Source organism: Passer montanus, unplaced genomic scaffold, assembly GCF_014805655.1.
Source record: "Passer montanus isolate IOZ18808 unplaced genomic scaffold, ASM1480565v1 scaffold19, whole genome shotgun sequence".
Taxonomy (NCBI): domain Eukaryota; kingdom Metazoa; phylum Chordata; class Aves; order Passeriformes; family Passeridae; genus Passer; species Passer montanus.
This window is the reverse complement of record NW_024366480.1, coordinates 1,947,021-1,967,511: the sequence shown is the minus strand read 5'-3', so window position 1 is coordinate 1,967,511 and position 20,491 is coordinate 1,947,021. Positions and strand designations below refer to the sequence as shown.

General features: G+C 39.3%; 1 protein-coding gene across 5 annotated transcripts; it reads right to left on the bottom strand.

The window, feature by feature from the left end:
- Positions 1–1,609: 1,609 nt before the first annotated feature.
- NDUFAF6 (NADH:ubiquinone oxidoreductase complex assembly factor 6) lies at positions 1,610–19,390 on the bottom strand. 5 transcript variants are annotated; one of them, XM_039706246.1, is made up of 9 exons: positions 19,321–19,390; positions 15,800–15,903; positions 14,774–14,896; positions 12,716–12,772; positions 11,000–11,102; positions 8,365–8,498; positions 6,456–6,557; positions 2,267–2,323; positions 1,610–1,764 (listed from the first exon to the last, which is right to left on the bottom strand). In XM_039706246.1, the coding sequence occupies exons 2-9, from the start codon at positions 15,818–15,820 to the stop codon at positions 1,636–1,638; spliced, it is 726 nt and encodes a 241-aa protein (XP_039562180.1). In that variant the 5' UTR covers positions 15,821–15,903; positions 19,321–19,390; the 3' UTR covers positions 1,610–1,635. The 5 variants fall into 5 exon arrangements, with proteins under 5 accessions (XP_039562180.1, XP_039562182.1, XP_039562181.1 ...); XM_039706248.1 differs by lacking the exon at positions 19,321–19,390 and adding an exon at positions 18,289–18,365; XM_039706247.1 differs by lacking the exon at positions 19,321–19,390 and adding an exon at positions 18,053–18,202.
- Between the last annotated feature and the right edge of the window lie 1,101 nt (positions 19,391–20,491).

Below are 20,491 nucleotides of genomic sequence, written 5' to 3'. Positions count from 1 at the left end.
TATGATACTGCAGCTGACCTGAAAAGTGGACAGAAACTGTAAAGATTTTACATTAAGAAAACAGCCAGTATGCTCCCAATCCAGGACATACTGATTCTTCTTGGTTTGTATCACCTTGATTATTCCACCTCTAGTAATACAGAAAGCAGGATCCTGAGCTGAACAAATTCAAAGAGAAATGTCTTACTCAGGAATAAAAAACTTCAGATTAACCAAGATCTGTATCACAAACCAACTTCAAACATGTAAAGCAAGATCACCAAATGAAGAACTTAATGTCAGGTTCCTAAGATTTCTACCATGCTGACAGTTTGTGATAAAAAACCCCACGAATCTTGTTCACAGAAATTCATTATGTAGCATTTTACACAAAAATACAGGATGTTGTTATACAGCCAAGCATCTGGGATGATTAACCCTGATTTAAGAAAAACAAATCTCTAGGAAAAGCAGCTATTTACGAGAACAAGGATGAAGGCAGAACAAACTACCGGATTTGTGCAATTTGATCAAGCTGAATGTTAGGAAGCATTATTTTACCATAAAACAAATCAAACAGAAATACTTACCTTGATCCTAACAGATGCTGAGTACAAAGCTACTAGTAATTTCCCTCAAAAAAACTCAGACCAGTACCTTTAGAGAGAGAGAGGACTAAAATTACCTGAAACATTCAGGAATGTTTTCACAGTACCAAAGAAGAGGAATTCAGGGAAGCCACACAGGAGTATGTCCTGAAAGATGTGCTGAATACTGAACAAAGGGGCAGTCGAGCCCACGGTGCAATGACAGCTGTGGGCAACAACAGAGACGAGGCCAGGAGGAAGACACAGCCAAAGCAAGAGCAGAGTGAAAACACCAGAGATACATGTATTTTGTTTTATCCATGCTAATGCATACATATTCATGTATGGGCTCTCTTCCCTGGTTGCAAAGCTGTCCCACCACCAAAGCAAGAGCAGAGTGAAAACACCAGAGATACATGTATATTGTTTTATCCATGCTAATGCAAACATATTCATGTATGGGCTCTTCCTTGGTTGCAAAGCTGTCCCACTACCTATAGTCACTTCAGTGCTCAATCTCAACACACAGTTAAATAATTTCTGCTAGAGCTTTTCCTGACAGTTTTCTTGCATTCAAATATACATGCTCTTTCTTCCAACTCTGAAGCATCATCACTACTTGCAGGAAGCCTGCTCCTTGCACTAAATAGAACTACTTAGCTGATTTATAGGGCATTTACTGTAACTGCTTTTGGGAACAAACAAAGCAGTCTTTTTTCTATTTCCTTTCCTCGGCAAAGAATCAGAACTGTCAGAAGTATCCATTAGCACAGCATTTGTCCAAGAATTCTGTCATACTGCTGTTATTACAGGAAAGACAAGAAAAGCAATCTCAGACAAGGACATATGACTTGGCAGACAAGTGAAAAAGAGATATCAGCCTAATATTCCAAGAAGAAACTTAGCTACTGCCAGCAAGCTGACAGCTACAGTTCATGTGCATCTGCTGTTTCCCTGGAACTGCATTTTGCAGAAGTGTGAAGTCAGACACTTCGCAATTCTAGCAAGTTAAGACATTAAAGAAAAAAACTCAGCACTCTGAATCCATAGTAAAATAACCAAACAAATTTTAATATGTTTTTTTCCAAGATCTAATATACAAATACAATGGTAATAATGTACTCTTCTTTTGTAAGCTTGGATGAAATATATTGAAGTCCACTTTCCGCATGTTATATAAATAATCATCTAAAGCAACCTAGAAAAGAAGAAAAAACCTTAATACACATGGTGCACACAAGTAATTAGGCATTAAGTTTTAAAAGCAATACAAGAAACCAAATGAGAAACTGCAAAAAAGGCTTGATAGTTTGCCTGTGCTATTAAATGGTAGTGAAATCGTCACATTCCAAGCATATAAAAAAGTCAAGTTTTGTGAAGAGAAGCATTATCTTTTAGTAGACCAAACACCAAATTATGAAAATAGACAGGATTTGGGGCTCTTGCATTAGAACAGCAGTCTATGAATAAAGACATCTTGGGTGGAATGACGTAGTTAAAAGAGAAGGATTAGAAGTGTTGATCAAAACTGTAAGGTTCTACAGTCATGCACACATTATGATTTCTATGAGTTTTAGGTATTACATCCTCCCAAAATAAGACACGTGAAGTGGTAGTTGACCATGCTTAATTTGAATACTCTTCACAAATACATCAGCACAGCAATAAGTCCATCACTTAAAGAGTGAGTTCACACCCACCGTACAGAAAAAAGCAGGATACGCCTTCACAGGAACTTTCTTACTGAAAGATCTAGCCTAAAAGTAAATGGGGTAAGGTGGGAGAGAAAAACAAAACACAAAAAAAAGTACTTATCAGAAGAATTTAACATTCCTGATTAAACATCAAGTACTATATATAATGTTTAGAGGCAGCACACTGTATTACCAGGGTTATCCCTTTTTATTTTGACATCCTAAAACTGCAACATTTCATTCCATGAAAGCTGTGTACAAAAGTAGTTACACAAAAGTACATAATACTGGCACAGAGGCTTGCAAAAATACTTACTGATTTGACAGACCTCAAGACTACGTACTATAAACCAAGGTAAATTAGCATGCCTTCTTCCAACAAAGTCCCAAATTTAATTTCGTTTAGTAAATACAGTTTAATTTTTTTTTCTTTTTTTTTTGTTTTCCCCAATAGACAGAAATGATGGAAGACCAGAAATGCATTTTTCTGAGTGCATCTTTTTGGTTCAATGTTGCCATCAGTCCCAGGAATCCAGTTGTAAATCCTTTGGTTATTTATCTGAGACACTGAAATTATCTCAGTTCCTCAGTATCTACATATAAAAATCTAAAGCATGGCTGTATTAAATCAACAGTTTAAACTCATATTCAAGTCAGTACATCTAACAGAGCTGAACAAGTCTTCCTGTAATGCCTGTCTATAAAAACAAAATCCTTCTTGTTTTGCCTTTTCTTACAGGCTGAAACAAACTAACTCTCTATAAATAGAGGCAAGAATGTGTGAGTTTGTAAAGTTTCATTTTTCACAGACCTTTCAGACAACTGAGAAAATGAGCCTGAAAGTTTAGGAGGAAAAAACGATCAATCTTTTCAGAAGACATATTATTTTAAAATTTTGAGATATAATAACACTTGTGTATATCTATTTCTAAAATAGAAAAATGTTCTGCCCTGATCCAATGCTCTGCCCTTCTATTATTAATTGCAAGATGAAAAAATAAAGTAGTCTTGTTTGACCTTCTCAACCCAGAATGGGTCACATGTCATTCAGAAAGCATTTTATCTCCCTTGATAAACTGAGTCCCATAATGATGTAGGACAACAGAGACAAATGCAAAAAGCCAAAAAGGAGACCCTTTTTCACCACAGGAATTGGAGAAAGGGTGCTGAAGAGAAAGAGGGAGAATTTATAAATGTATTTGTAAGCTTTCAAAGGGAACACTTTGGGGGACTGACAGAGCATTTTTTACATGCTTTTATGCTGATAAAACACACAATTCCTAAGGAAAACTGCAATCTTCGTTATCCTATTTTGCCACCTGCTGGTCAGCAGTTGCAGTGTCAGGAAGACCTGACCAATACTCCAGAAATTTTTTTCTCAAGATCAAGGGCCACACTACTACAATATGCTTCATGTAACATGGCTGAGACTCCATCAGCATTTCAGATTTAGGTGTCTTCTGGCTGTGAAATGGGGGTGGTAATTGTTACCCTCATCCTCTAAAATACATGGTTTGTGTAACAAATGCTGAGATAGCTGAAACCTCACTGCAGGTTTGAACTTTACCCTGCCCTGTAATCCCAGCTAAAACAAAGGATAAGTGGCTGTGAAGACCCTCAGGCAAAACAAAATGGTGATTTTATACTGCAGAACAGAGGCATGTAAAGGCACCAGCCCATTAGATTCACCTAAGGTCCTGAAATACCCAGCAAATTGTGCCAGCAAAAGCCCATTTTATCCATTAGGCAGAAAGTATCCTTGTCCTTGCATTAACAGAGACCATCTGATTATGGAGGAGGCCAATATTCTGTTACTGCTGCCAGCTATGGCCAGGTCAAGTGGTTTGAACACTCTACAGTTCCTGCACTGTCAACAATTCACTGACGATGGGAGACTAGAAGCAAGTATTCAGAGAGGAACTGTTTTAAAATTTTAATTAAGGTGATACAACTCACCCATTAAAAAACACACAAAGGGGGAAGAAAATGGGAGGAGTGCCAGGATCAACAGTCAGTTGAATAAAATGCTAATGCTGCCCTAATCTGGTTTCCTTGTATTTATACTTTTCTCTTTAGTCTCCAATTACATGAGCACACTGCATACTTTCCACAGGACCCTCCCAGTGCATAACATGGGCAGGGCTCTAGGAATGGAGTGGGAAGAAAGGAGACCTGTTCTCTTCAGAAGTTGGTAGGCTCATGTTGGGAACAAAGGGACCAATGCACTATGAATTATCAATTACCTGAAAGGTTCTGAAGAACCAAATTCTCTTCCTGCTTCTATCCTAAAGTTTTAATACAATACCAGCAACCAAATTTGAGTATGTGGACCATAAATACACATTATTCATTTTCCATGCCTCCCATCCCTGATATGAGGCATCTCGGGCCACGCACTTGACATTTTTCTTAGCCAAAAGGCAATGGGTTTTATACACTGTACATTATGGGTTGAAGGGTGCAGAATAAAAAAAAAAAATCAAAACATTTCAGCTTGAACAAAGATAATTGACAGTTTTGATGTTGTACTTTTCCCTGCTTCTAAATGAAGTAAACAGTTTTCTTGGGCATGTGACCACAAAAACTGAGACATCAGGTTAAACAACATGAACAGGAATACTTTAAATATTAATTATAATTAGTGTATGGAAAATAAAACCAAAGGGTACAAAGAATCATAGAATGGTTTGGGCTGGAAGGGATCATCTGGTTCCAACCCTCCTGCTATGGACAGGGACACTTCCCACTAGACCAGGCTGCTCAAATCCCCATCCAACCTGCCCTTGGACACTTCCAGGGATAGGGCATCTACAGCTTCTCTGGGCAATCTGTGCCAGTATCCCACCACACTCACAGGGAAGAATTTCTTCCTAACATCTAATCTAAACCTGCTGTCATTCAGTTTAAAGCAATCTCCCCTTGTTAATGTCCTTGTAAAAAGTCCCTCTGGCTTTCTTGTAGGCTCCCTTTAGGTACTGGAGGGCTGTTATAACATATTCACATTATTAACAAAAAACAAAAACATCAATCAGCTCAGTAGGCACTGACTGAACAAACCAGGGATGCCACATTTGACTTTCAGAAAAAAAGATGAAGGGCTTTCCTATTTCGATTGCATAAGATACTGTGATCACAGGTAAAACTGTCATTGAGGATTATATTAATGGTGCAAATGCAGAGATAAATCTGGCATTTCTTGACTCTGAAGTGGTATCTTTCCAGACTACCTCAACTGGAACCACTGGGGACAATATTGAAAGAGTACATGTACTTGTAGACCTAAGAAACTCTTTGTAGCTCTTTGTTTTCCAGCCAGAGGAAGACAAAGCATTGCCAATAAAACATTCTTCTGCTTTTGTCCTGTGCACTAGGCAAGCATCTCATAATGCAGCTAGAATAAAAGCATGAAAGAAAAAAGAGTAGGACTCTGCAGTTCTTCAGGGCCCATCATCCACTGCTCCAACCAAACAGACTTTCCTAATTGACTTGGCTGCATGCCAGAAAAGAAATAAGCAGAAAGCACCTTTCTCAACATAGCTTTGGGCATGGCTGGTCATGTCAGGGAACGAATCCCCCTCCCACACACACCAACCTGCAGCTAAAGGCAACATGCTCTGTTTTCCTGGCAGCCATTCCACTGGGAAATACCATATGCAGATGTTCTTACTATGGTGCTCATCCCATGCTGGCACATTTATAAAACTCTACTTAAAGTTTCTCTTCCAGTACTAATTCTTTTAGGCAGCATTTATATATATGAAATTGGACTTGGCTGTGAGTAAACTGTCTCCTGCACATAAAGATAATATTCATACAGAAGCAGTTATAATACATTTGAATCTTTAATGTGGTGGAATTTTTTTAATGTAAACTCTCAAATTAAAAAGGGCAAAATATTTGAAATTAAGTATGCAGCTTTAAGTCTTCTAACAACAAATGCTTTGTGAAGACTAGCATCAGTTACATTTATTTAAATAAATAAAAGGAAAATAATATTCATACAGAAGCAGTTATAATACATTTGAATCTTTAATGTGGTGGAATTTTTTTAATGTAAACTCTCAAAATAAAAAAAGGGCAAAATATCTGAAATTGAGTATGCAGCTTTAAGTCTTCTAACAACAAATGCTTTGTGAACTGATGCTTTTAGCATCAGTTACGTTTATTTAAATAAATAAAAGGAAAGGAATCTCACATGTTCTAGGTGAATATGGGCCTGGCTGGCGATGTCATAGATTACATCTCTCACATTTTTCTCTTGCTTGCCTCTTATGAAATCCTCTTGTGAAACTCCATGCTAGACATAGGAAGGAAAACCAAAATCAAAAAAGAGAAAAAACCCTCTAAAAATATCAAGTTTCCATTTTTGCTTTTCAAAAACCTGTCCTGGCAATGAAGCTAAGGACTAAAGATTAAAACAGCTTAAGTGTTCTACCACTGCTCTCTCATTTTTTAATTCTCTTTCTTTTGGTCAATCACTTGGAAAAAATCAAGACAACTAAGAGAACAGACTAGTTAGTACAGACTCTCTGCACAAGTTTGTTTCCTAAAATTTTCCAGTGAGTAAGATACAGACAGATTTCAAAGTTTGGGGGACTTAGATCACTTTAGATAGACAATTTTTAAAACCATAATCCAAGAATCAATCTTAAGGATAAGAAATCCAGTAACAGCTACGACAGAAGCCATGCTGGCCTTTGAATCTTGGGATTGGTATGCACATCCCAGGCTCACAAAAAACCAACAACCAACAGAACATCAAACAAAGCCATCTCCAAAAACCAACCAACCAACCCCAGAAGCACCAAAAAAAGCCCTTCCAAACCCCAAAAAGCCAACTCCAAACTCATTCCTTGACTACAGTGACCAATGTTAAGACAGATTATGGCATATTCAGAACTGCTCCAGCTGCCCACTCCTCTCAGCCACACTGAGGCATGTGAGAGCTCTATGAAGGTGGGCAGAAGGTGTCAAAGGAGACTCAGGAGAACTCCACAGGTCTTGCCAGCAGCTGAAATGCTTACAAGATTGTCTGCACAGAAGGGATGCAAGCTGTTTTTACAGTTCCACTGCAGAACACCTTCCATGGCAAAGAATGACTGAATTTTCAGGCTGTCTTTGAAAAGCTGAAAACTTGGAAGGCCTCCCATAACACACAGTCCCAGAAGGGCTGAAAGGAGAGTGCAATTCCTTTCTGCAGTCTTAGAACCCTGACCTATATTAGTATTTTTAGTATCTGACCTATATTAATATCTTAGTATCATTTTTTTGCAGCTACCTACATTACTAATTTTCCAATCCAAATTTTTAACTGTATTAAAATTATATTCAGAAAATACTAACACAATCACCTTAGGCATTACCATAATTGCATACATTTTGGTTAAGTTGAAAAAGAACAGCATTAACATTTAAAAATAAAGACTGGAAATGAAGGACTAACAGCTGAGATGCCTACAGATTAACCCAGGGAACATTAATGAAAAAATCTGAGCTTCAATCCCATTTTACCTAAACTGAAAGATCTGCTAAATTCCAGTGCAAATGCCATGTACAGTTTAAATTGGAGGGCTATACCATCTCCTACAGAAATGTATGGAATATAGGCCTATAACTGTAAAATATGGAACAGAAAAAATCCAAAAAGCCACCAGCACATTATGAAAAGTTAATAAAGACAAGCACAAGAAGATTATTCAAAGTAAAATTTCTCACAGTGCTTCCTTTATGGTGACAGAAAAGGAAAAAAAAACCCCAAGAAATAAACCCCCACACCCAACCCTAAAACACAAACCCCCAGAACCCATTCCATACGTGCATTTTTATATATTATTGGAAAAATTCCTGAAACCTAAAATATTAATACATTTAATAATAACAAACAAACAAACCCCTAAGAGAAATCTAGAGTTTCTTGACGTTCCCTCTCACTTCCCAAAAGATATAAAACTGTGACAATTAGCAGGCCAGAGCAGAACGAGTAAAAATAAAGAAAAAACATACCATTTCTTTCTGGCATAATAAGTTAGGATCTCATAACTAACCTTGAGAAACAGAGTTAGAAAAACTACACTGTTCAGTTCCAGACTATTTGCTTCTCTTACCAACATACAAATGTCCATGGGAAGAAAGACCTTTTGTCTTGTACAGTGATATGGAGTTGCTCTTAAACAGGTAACTATGCCTTGTGCTTTCCCAATGTGGCTGGCTGCATGGTCAGCATGGATGTCCCTCACACCTAGAATGGCAGAAACAATATGTTTAGAAACATGCAGTCAGGCCTTTTGAGGGGTATGGCCTTCTCTGATGTGTAGCACAGTCATGCTTTATGAAAGCTATGTGCATTGGTCCCTGACAGAACTGTCCATGTGCATAAACTGCCTTGAGATCTCATCTCAGAGGTGCAAAACAGCAGGAAAATCCATTCATTTCCACATTCAGGAGCAAGATGTCTCTTGTTACAGTATCTGCAAAGGGTATACTTAGCAGAGCAGCACCTATTCAGATATAACACACTGGTACACAAACTCACTTTCATTGGCATATCCTCTCCCAGGATAACAGTATTCCAAGAACTGCTTTTCCTGCCAGCAAAAATCATTCAAGTGTCAGATTTCTGACAAGCATTAATGCTTAAATGTGGTTTCATGATTAGCTGCAGCTAATTCATCAGTGTAGTGAAGTCAAAGAGAATGATCCCATGCTTCACCCCCCAAACCCATATTTCTATCCCCTCCCTTCTCTGTCAGCAGCAATGAGGCAAACTGAATCAGACCACCAAAACAACAGAAAACTAATGTTAGTTACTGCACAGTCACATAACTGTGAGAACTGAGAGAGGGAGATGAGTGGGGCAGAGCAGCACCATCGCTCTTCATGACAAGACCATACAGGCTTGGCTTAGACTGATTATAAACCTGAGCTGGGATAAAATGAAAATTTAAATGAAAATTTATAAAAATTCTTAACAGAAGCAGCATTCTACAAAGAAAGAAATGAGGATACAGCAATTACAGACCAATGAAACCTAAGTGACATATGGAAATAACACTGGGGGTAGAAGATTCACTGCAGAAGCCTGTCTGGGTTTCAGTGGGTCTCAGAATTCTCTGTGAAAGAGTGACTGTACACACAATACAGGGACTGATTTTGGCAATGGCAGCAGAAAGAAAAGCGTGGCTTGGTGGAATCAGTGGATAATATTTACTAACTACTTAGGTAATTAGAGAGCACAAATATTAGTATTTTTAAATTACAGGAGTTGAGAGGAAGTACCAGGGCTTCAGATGACAGGATTCCCAGTCAAAATGAGCTTGACAAAAGGAATAACCTGAAACCAGCAAGAATACAACAGTACTAGTACTGGGAGAGCACACACCAGGAGAAATTCAACAGGAATAAGGAGTCTTAAATAGCAAAAGAAATTTAGCAAACATGACCTAAATGAAACCAGGTCCACCCAGTCTAGAAAACACTGCTGATGGGCAACACCAAGAAAGGGGCTGTATTTGATGAGTTTCTCAATTTGTGGGGAAAAATAAATAACAAAAGTTAACTGTTTAATATGCAGTGAAGGAGACTTTTGCTTAGATATTTTGTTACATTTGTATATTTAAGAGAAGTTAAGTCCGACAAGAGAACAATTAGAATATCCAGAGTTTCTACACAGATTTTCAGAAACAGTTTAATCTGATTTGTACGAGGAGTGAGTGATCCAAGCATGACTGAACTTATTCAGGATTTCTCAGAATGGAACACACTGGCATTTCTCATGGTACTACATTCTTCAATAAGAGGTTCAGAAAGACATTTGCAACATTTCACTAATTTCCTACTGAGGAAGCAAACATCAGATGTTAAGAAATAAGTTCCTCAATTCTTTCAAAGAAGAATGTACTCACCATCTCTCTCTTTTTACTTCTCTTTTTTCTATCTTTTTAACTTTTAACATCAGTACTTGCCTTTTTAGTCTGACAAGCAAGAGGAAAATATTGCTACTACAATACTAAACACTACATAATCATCATTATCATGATCATTTTCACCTTTTTTTTTTACATCTGAGCTCATATTGGAAATACTTCTATAATGCAACAGATACCTAAATGAAAATTACCCTTTTTTTCACTACAAATGAACAGTTCTTTCCCAATCTGTGGTTCTTACATTAGACATGACACAGACAGTAGCTTCTGATCACAGGGATCACCTTTGTTGCATTTTTTTCTAGCTCTTCAATTACTGAAAGTAAACCTACTTCTAGGAAGAGGAGAGGATTCAGATCAAAATTTACAACATCACCAAAAGAAGTTTACAGGTTGGTAAGTTGGCTGTTTCAAGATAATCAGTGTCCATCACTGCAGTATAGAACAACAGCTCCAGGACACCTACAGTATTTTGACAAGTAGGATAATTGAAACACAGTGAAGAGCTGAATTTTCTGCATTCTGTAAGAGGAGCGAGAACAGAGAAAATAAAGCAATAAAGAACAGTAGGAAACTGCACTACAGTGAGCTCTGCACTGAGCAGCTTCCAAGGAAAGCACAGAGTTCTAGGACAGCTGCAGTACAATTCCACATTTATGGTTCAGCATCCAAAAGATATCTGAAGTTCTATCTAGGACAACTTTTACTGAAATTAAACTCCAGTAGGAAAAGAAAGGGCTTTTTGAAATATCAGTAAATATTGTAGTTGCACTAATGAGTCATCAGCAAAACCCAGAAAGGGGAAAACACTTACCCAGTGTTTCCAAGGTGAGGTACAAGAGAGCACTCTGAGTGTTCTCAGCGTATGTTTCCAGCTCCTGGATGTTACGGTATGGCCTATCATCCAAATTCTTCTCCTGGAATATAAACACAGAGCTTCAGGAGAACACAAACACAACTGCTGTTTGCATGGGCTTATTACTACAGTCATGTCAATCCAATGCACCACTGGAAACAAAAAAGGACAAAACTAAGAGAGAGAGAGAGAGAGAGTATAAACTCAGATAGAAGCAGTCATTAAAGCCTCTAGCAAGCCTAAAAAATAACTATGCTCAACTGCAGCCAAGGGGAAAATATAACTTTCTGTAATAATATAAAATCAGAATTCTCCATAAGAAAGGAAACAGCAAAACCAAAACATCATATGGCATTTTTGCATTGTAGGGTTGTCAAGATTTAATTTGCATCTGGAGCAGAGAGAAATTTAGATAAACAGGAACGTATTTTTTAAAAACATAAAATAAACCTATGAAATGCAGAGAAGTGTTAAAGTCACATAAAAATGTAGATTCATAGAATTATAGAGTGGTTTGGGTTAAGAGGGATTTTAAAGGTCATCTAGCTCCAAGTCCTCTGTCTTGGACATGGAAACCTTCTACCAGACAAGGTTGCTCAGAGGTCCACCCGACCTCTGAACACCTCATTAAGAGTTCACAACCTCTTTGTGCAACCTGTTCCAGTGTCTCACCATCCCCACAGTAAACTATTTATTTCTCAGATCTAATCTAAACCTACCCTTCTACAACTCAAGGCCATTCTCCCTTGTCCTGTCACTACATGCCCTCATCAAAAGTCCCTCTCCAGCTCTTGTAAGGCCCTTCTAGGTACTGGAAGGTGCTCTAAGAAGGCTCCAGAGCCTTCTCTTCCCCAGAATCAACAGCTCCAAATCTCTCAGCTTATCTTCACAGGAGAGGTGTTCCAGCCCTCTGAACAACTTAGTGGCGCTAACAAATAATACACCCAAAATAATAAAATACACCCAAAACTATAACATCCTCCAGCATTCCTCCTGTCCTAGCAGTTTCTGTGGTTGAAACATACCACTCTTAAAGACTAAAAAATCTTACCATTAAGGAAGTCTCAAATCTTTTATAGCAATGACCCTCTGCAAGTAACTGACCATCAATTTGCTCAATTTATAGCTTCATGAGACACTTACTTTAGCAGCAAAATTAGCTTAAGAGATTCCTGCACTCTGCTTTTCATCCTTGTCCTTGTGTCAGAGCTTGTAGCAACATTACTGTACCAGTGATGTTCTTAACCTTGTCTTTTCCAGGAAAAAAAGGTGGCTATTTTAAACTTAATGTGATTTGAATGCTCCAGTTTACACCACTGCTTAGAAAAAACTCCACAGCCATGATAAGGAGTAGCATGAAAGCGTGGCAGAAGGGTTCAGACTAGTAATTTGATTTTTGAGATTTTATACCCACATGAACTCACAAACGACATCAATTTAAGATAAAAATAAACAAAGGATTCTATTAGCCATTTTGGCAGAAAGAAGAGAAACTATGACAAGCAGCATCAATGAAGAATTTTTAAAAATGTAGCAGTATCATTTTTAAAGAGAAATACTACTGTCTGGAAAATTACATAAGCTTCTGTTTTACACACAAACCTATAAAAATAAGGAAAAGAAAACCCAAATATTACTAAAACTAGAATCCAACTCTGAAGGGTAAATACTTACTCTTTCATCTATGATCTTCATGAACCACATTTTAGTCAAGTTATGCCTCTTGACAGCCTGAAAATTATCAAATAAAACCTCCTTGTTAATGTATACAAAGTGATGGTAGTACTGATTCTGAAGGCTGAAATACATTTTAAGTATTTAATACAAGAATTTTATTCACTGGATTAAATCAAAGTGGCAAGTCAGTGCAAAATGAGAATGTTCTTAAAATAAAAAAAAATTTCAACTGGCATTTACAGCAAGTTGCTGCAAACAGAAAATTAAATACCAGACATCGAGCCAGCAAACTAAAAGCATTTCTTTAAAAATGCTTATGAAATTAATTTATTTTTGGAGTCGTATGTTCCCACAAAATATTTGCAGATTACTATGTTCACTTTCCAAAAAGAACAGAGTTTCCTCCAGAGTCTAGCAATAAGAATATATCCCCTGTAAATTCTCAAGAAAATATCCGCACAACATACCGATATGTACTGCAAATACAGAATACTAACAAAGCAATACAATTAATATTAGGCATTTGTTTAAAAAATATTGCACAGTAACATTCTTCTTTTGGTTCTTGTCTTATATTTGACATCCTTCCTGAGCCACTTCATTCTAACAACTTACCTTCAATCCTCTTAATTACACACGTTGACATGTTCAGAACACGTTTTCAGAAAGGCTACAATCACATGTAAAAATATCTATAAATAAAATTTACAGGGCAGATTTCTCATTGCTCACTTTCAACTTCTCCTTTACATCCATCATATTAGTAAATATTTTTTCAAGGTTTGACAAACCAGATCTTGTTGATTCTATAAATTCTGCTTGAGACAGTACTTGGTATATGAAAAGGCACATTTAAATTATAATTACAAATGTCAGGTTTTCATCTCACTTGTTCACCTCATGTAACATTTTGTAAATAAAATCCTTGGAATACTAACAGGTCAAGACTTAAAGGACCAAACTCAACTATGCTAAATGACCCACTTTGTACATTACATCCATTACTTCATTTAAACACATGGGTCCTCATTTCTCTGAAGTTTGAAAAATTGGCTTCTTCCACAGACATGAACAGAGAATTAGGTCTCACTTTTCATATGTTTAAAATAGACTGAAAAGATCACACATTATACAGTTGCTGTGTAAGTTTATATTAAAGTCACCAAGCACTGAGCTATTAATAATTCTAGAAATATTATTAAAGGCTATTTATCTACTTTACCAGTGCATAAAAATTTGGAACTCAAATTCAAGTATTCTGGGATATACAAAACTTCACAAACACATTTAAATATTATAACTTAAATTTATTCTGGAAAATCACATTGTCCTCATATAAACTCAACAGCAACAAAGGAATATACATAGAATATGCTGTGCAAAGACATGTTAATTCTATTAACAGCTCAGCAATACTTGTGAGTTCAGGTGTCTTTCCAAATCCTTTTTTCTAAGAATTGCAATGACATTCTTGGACATTTGTGACGTCATGGGCTTTGAACAGGTCACTCTTGGAGTATTTGCTGAAATATGGAAATAAAATCCTATCCTGACTGCAAAAGTCACCAAGTTATATTGAATTGTTAGTTCACTACAGTGCTCTGCAGTGCTTAGAGCTATCAGAGCTCCTAAAAATACTTTCTGAATTATTTTTCATCATCTTATTTTGCAAGTAGTTTTGTTTGGATTGTATTATATTGGTCTTCCTTTATAGGAATCATACCTGAAGTGAAGTCTCACCGAAGACCATTCTACTTCCACTTCAAAACCAATTTTCTGTTTTGTGAGAGGGGAGTACATCTGGCAGTCTTAGCTACTGGAGAGGGCTGCAACTGGTATCCCAGAATCTGAATGACTTCTGTCTGAATACTGTACTGATTTGGGCTGGGATAGAGTTAATTTTCTTCACAGCACTTTTATGGTGCTGTGTTCTGGATTTGTGCAGGAAACAGTGTTGTCAGCTAGAACAGATACAGCACAGCACACACAAAACACTGACATTACTTCCCACAGTAATATTAAAGCAAATTTTAGGACAAGAAAGGTGTATTTTACCCTCCACAGTTCTGTAGCAACAGGCTGATGTGGTGGGTTATCGCCGTATATGTCCTCCACAGCGTCCCTCCAGAACTGCATCCGCATCAAACCTGTCGTCTTCTGAGTTATGGAGTCTTTAATCTGGAAAGGATACATCTGGAGTGAAATTCAGTGTCTTTTAAAACACTTGGTCTATGCTGAAAAGACAGACACAGGATAAAGACAAACTCAGCAGAGAAAGAGCTCAGTTCTGAATTGACATTTATTCCTCATAAAGCTTAGGAACTGCATACAGTAAATGTGAAATCTTCACCACAACCTGATTTTAAAACCCACAGAGATTAAGTGCTGGGCAACCCTGACTTTAGTTTTCTTCCCTGAAGGAATAAAAGCAGTGGTGACAGCAGTGAGGGAGTGCACACCATGGGTTGCCAGAAGCACAGCCTACAGAAGCTGCTCAGGGGTTTTGCCTGGTCAGCTCATTTCCTGATCACTCTTTTCTGGCAACCACTGCCAACTTTCCTGGTTGCACTGGCAGTTTCTGGGCACCTTGCAAATTGGACAGACTGCAGCCACTCCTCTCCCACAACTCTCTAACAACTAACTTCCCTCCTGCAGCTTTTCATCACCTCGCTTCTGCCAACAAAGACTTGGTCCTGATTATAGCATTGCATTTTTTGACCAACCTTTTACAGCTGGGATTTAGCTGCACTTTAGGCATTAACCACACGTGCAGCCAAGATTTAGATGCAATCACATAACAATATCAAGAACCACTGCCTGTTTGCTATAACTCGATTTTAAAATGCATAAAGAAAAAGCATAAAAATTATAACACAAACAAAATAATAGGGCAGGCTGGGTAATTTCCATGAGCCATTCAAAACTGGAGGTTTGTACTGCACTATTTATTCATGGCCCTTGACTGTATAAAAGTTAACCTTGACAAAACACCACCTACTATAGAAAGAATACTTACAAGTGTAACTGAGAATATCAAAATTGTTATTTAAATTTCCAGAGTTCACAAATGTATTTTAATACCTGCCTGAGCCAGTTCCACATTGAAGGCTCTCAAGGCAAAAGCAGAGGTTCGAGATTCCGCAGGCAGCAGCAGAGAACACAGAAACCCTTCATAGTCACGCTTCCTATCAAAGAATCAAAATGCACATATTTATAGCTCTAAGTCAATTTGGTGTGCTATTCCTTAGCACTGAACTCCTCAAAAAGTCACAGTAAGTTATAGCTCAAAACTCTGACTTTGCAAAAGTACCAGCTTTTAGGCTTGTTTTAAAGTAAGACCAACTCCAAGAGCGAGTGCAGGCTGCCTGGACTCTCAGTGCACCTCTGAAATCCACATCTCCAGGTATCTGGCTAAAGGCACGGAGCAAAGCTGTGGCAGAACTGCAAATAGAATCCAGATTGTCCGACTTGCAGATTGCTGCTCCAAACACGAAACCACATTTCTTTAGAAGACTGTGCTTTGGAGCTTGGCAGCAGAGTGCTTGCTTAACCATTAAGTTTTTGTTTACTGGCAACTAGATTCAAAGCATAAAACCTCCGGGAGTTGGCAGTTTCACTGCAGGTAACTCCTTGCCAACCCAGAGTGATGTGCTTTCGTTTGGCCACGTGGGTGTGCCACAAAATTAAAAACACAGTGCTCAGAATCATGAACTAAAAAATCACTCCAGCTGACAAAAACACCTGACCACCTCTGAAAAGCTAAACTGCTTGTTTTGAACAACATTTGTGTGTACTTTCTGATAAGCCTGAAACCTGATTCTTCCTTAGAACACAACGAACTCCCAAGTTTGGCCTGGAGAGTGGAGAAGCAGGTTGTCAAGGAAAACACATGCACTCATTTTCATTAAGTTTGCTGTTCTTGCATGTACTCATATTTCTTTTGAATATGATCTTAAAATAGAAAGCCAAACTAAACCCAATTATTATTATGTTATTAGGGTTGCTACTTTTAGCATCAAACAAAAAAGAAGTGAAGTTTAACAGAGATGCTTAACCCTACAATACACAGCAGCTGAAAACTAGCCAATGCTTCATTTCCACAACTGTTGTCAGATTCTTTTAGACCTTGATACAAATACAGAAATATCAACCAAAAAAAATTAATTTTTGAGCTGAAGTAGGCTTTATAGGACACCTTCATATTATAGAACAGATACATTAAACCTCCCTCAGTTAAGACACTTTTTAAAAAGTATTACCAGCTCAAAAACTAATATTTTTTTCAAGACTAATTACAGAAATACTCAGTACTGTCCACCCTAGACAGAGCTGCATGGTTTACAGCCACATTTTCCCAGTTCCAGTCTGTCTGTGTTATTCACACAACACTCTATTTTCAGAAACGAAACAAAGAAATATGTTATACAAAGTACCCAGCAACACAATAGAGAAAATTGTCTGCCCTCTGGTAATGCTGTTGACATGGTGGGGTTTTGGTTGATTTTTTTTTCAATTATTCCAAGCCTAAAAATTTAGTGCACAAAACCATTAGGCCTCAGTAAAATAAAATTGATATTGCTGTAGATCACGTTCCACCCCAACCTTCTTCATGTATGAGTGTAAGGGATGTAGAAAGGAGGAAATGACCTTAAGTCAGGTATTGAGTTTTTTGATAAATAAGCTGAGGTTTTTCAAATAAGTATAAGCTTATATATGAACCCACAGACAGAAGAAAAATTAGTAATGGTCATAACTGGACTTTCCATATAATGAATTTACAATAAAGCTATCAATCCACCAGCTTGTCTTTGAGACCTTGACAGTTAAAGACATAAAACATACCTATAAGGAAAACATTTTTTAGTCAAATAGCTTGAAGTGAATTTAGTTGTTCAACAGAAAAAGGAAGACCAAAGAGAAAGGGCATCTTCCATATCGTAAAAACAAATACATATTACTAAAGCACAATTCAGCTGTATTTCCTAATGTGCTGGAGACTCAAATTCAGAACTAGGGAGTTGCTGACACTTGCATAGCCCCAAGTGTTTTATTTTGTTTAAATAATAATTCCTTCCACTTATTTTTTATAGTTATTATTTCCATGCAATAATTGAACTACTGGGAACAGCAGCTTCAATTAAATAATGCCAAAAGCATAACCACCTTTCATTTTACTATTTTGAATGCTTGTGTGTTTTTCTAACTAGTCCTTTTATCATTTAACAAAAATACATATTAAAAAAAGTTTTAATTCAACCATCTCATTGGAACCTAACTATTCTGTTCAGAGTTGCTTGTTACTGGAAACATTTCACCTGCAGATGTTAACTTTACCTGTATATTGGCTGTACACACAGCCTCTGGTCTCCTGAGTATCAGGGAAATGAATCCTGGGTAGAATAACTAGGAAAAGAAAGCTGCATTTTGAAAATCATGAAAAATGCAATGTGGCTGTGCATTCTGGTGCACCTGTACAGGTCAGCTTCTTGGTGTTGCACTGAACATTTGAGGTTGTCCCATTACTTTCCCTTAGCTTTCCTACCTCAGACATTACTGCAGACCACACACACCTTTCTGTCTTTTTACAAGCACCAGCTTGGAGAAGATAATCCTGTTCCACTCTTTCTATGCACACATGGAAACCTTCTCCCAGCTTTTGTCAATCATCTGGAAAAACAGTATCCAAAGAGAAGTTACCAAGGTCTTTACTAAGAGACTTGTTTAACATCTTACTTTACAAAGAACTGAATTGCTGGGAGCTCCAAAGCAGCCAAGGGGCCCTACACATTGTTTATGGCCCAGAATCCAAGAAGCAAAAGTGACCTGACCTGGAAGTGTCTGACTGCACTCTGCTCCTCTTGGAGCATTTTGGGTTTGACAAAAAAAAAAAGGATGTTTTGGAAACACAGCCTTCCTCTTGTGTTCAGGATAGAGAAGGCACTGAGCTGCTCCAGCTGTCAGATGTCCTCTGCTTTATCCCGTTTTTCCAGGGAGTGCTCAGGAAGCATGGCTAGTTCTCAGCAGCCAAGATCTGAAAACACCCAATGTTTTTAAACATCCACTTCGGTGATTTCGCTCTCCAAAACACCGATACAAGGGAACAAGAACGTTCCGTACTCGTGAAGCCATGAAGGGGGGAGGAGGGAGGTACTGCGGGGGAATGTGCCCGGGAAGGCGGCGGCGCGTCCCTCAGGACACGCTCAACTCCCACCGGGACACATTCAACCCTCACCGGGACACCTTCCTGTGCAACCTGCTCTGGGTGACCCTGCCTGGGCGGGGGGCTGGACTGGCTATCTCCGAAGGTCCTTCCAACACAGGCTAACCAGTGGTTCTGTGTGCAGGCCGGATCACCCACGCAGCCTGAACATGCGCCTGGTTTCCATGCTCCCCACACGGCGTGGTCCCGCCGGCCTCTCGGGCTATTTTCGGGGCCAGGAGAGCCCGAGTGCGGCCTGGGCAATCCCAGTCATCCTTTCCGGGAGCTCGTCAGCGTTCCCGCCGCGTGGGAAGCGCTGCCGAGCTTTCCCAGGCCGGGCTGGCCGCGCCGCTCCGCGGAGCGCGCACCCCCGCGCCTGCAGCCCCCCGCGGCGGGCACTCACCGCACCAGCTCGGCGCAGTACTGCACCGCTCCTCCGGCCGCCGGGCCGCTCCAGGCCTCTGCGCGCTGCCAATGGCGCCGGCACGGGCCCGCCCGCCTCGGCCGCCAGCGCCTCCCCCTCAGGGCGAGCCCCTCCGGCACGGCGGCTGGAAAAGGCCCGGCAGAAAAGGACCTCGGGGTGTGGGGCGGCAGCTGGCTGAACATGAGCCAGCGTGTGTCCGGGTGGGCAGGAAGGCCAGTGGCATCCAGGCATCCATGAGCAATGTGTGGCCAGCAGGACCAGGGCAGTGAGAGTACTGGGCACTGTGCTGTGTCCAGTTCTGGGCCCCTCAGGACAAGAAGGACATTGAGGGGCTGGAGCGTGTCCAGAGAAGGGCAGCAGAGCTGGGGAAGGGTCTCGAGCACAAGTCCAGTGAGGAGCAGCTGAGGGAGCTGAAGGTGTTTAGCCTGGAGAAAAAGGAAGCTCAAAAGGGACCTTAATGCTCCATGCAAGTGCCTGAGAGGAGGTGCAGCCAGGTGGGGTTGGCCTCCCAGGTGACAAGTGTCACAACAAGAGGAAATTGGCATAAGCTGTGAGAGTGGAGGTTTAGGTTGCACATTAGGAAGAATTTCTTCACAGAGTGATTAGACATTGGAATGGGATGCCCAGAGAAGTGGTGGAGTCACTGTCCATGGAGATATTTAAGGAAAGACTGGACATGGCACTTAGTGCCTTGATCTAGTTGACATGGTTTTTGGTCAGATTTGGCTTGGTGATCTCAGAGGTCTTTTCCAACCTGATTTATTCTGTGATTAAATTTTTAAACCTGGTGCCCAAAAAAGTCAAGGAAGCTGAATTGTAAAAGCCACCCTGTTTTGGTCAGTGTGGCATAGTAGTGGCTGTGGGACTGGGAAAAGCCTCAGGCTGGTGTGCTGTGTGAGGCAGAAAGGCAGAGCTGTTCTGCCCAGGCAACAAAATTAACCCCAGGGCTCCATCCTTGGTAAAATGTGTTTAAGCTTTGCAGCAGAAGCCCTATTTCCTCCTCTTAGCTGGCAGAGGACTTCCTCACCACACAGATTTTAACTGGATTTTAACTAGAGACAGAATGGCTCCGTTAGCCATGTAGTCATGGACAGAGCAGCTTCCTCAAAGTTTGGCCTATATGAGGATAAGACAGCAGATTCATACAAAA

Coding starts and splice junctions, on each gene's coding strand:
- NDUFAF6 (XM_039706246.1), bottom strand. CDS start 15,820: ATGTGGAACTGGCTCAGGCAG. Junction 12,773..14,773: donor TTGCTACAGAACTGTGGAGG/GTAAAATACACC, acceptor GATAATTTTCAG/GCTGTCAAGAGGCATAACTT. Junction 8,499..10,999: donor CCTCACCTTGGAAACACTGG/GTAAGTGTTTTC, acceptor CTGCCATTCTAG/GTGTGAGGGACATCCATGCT.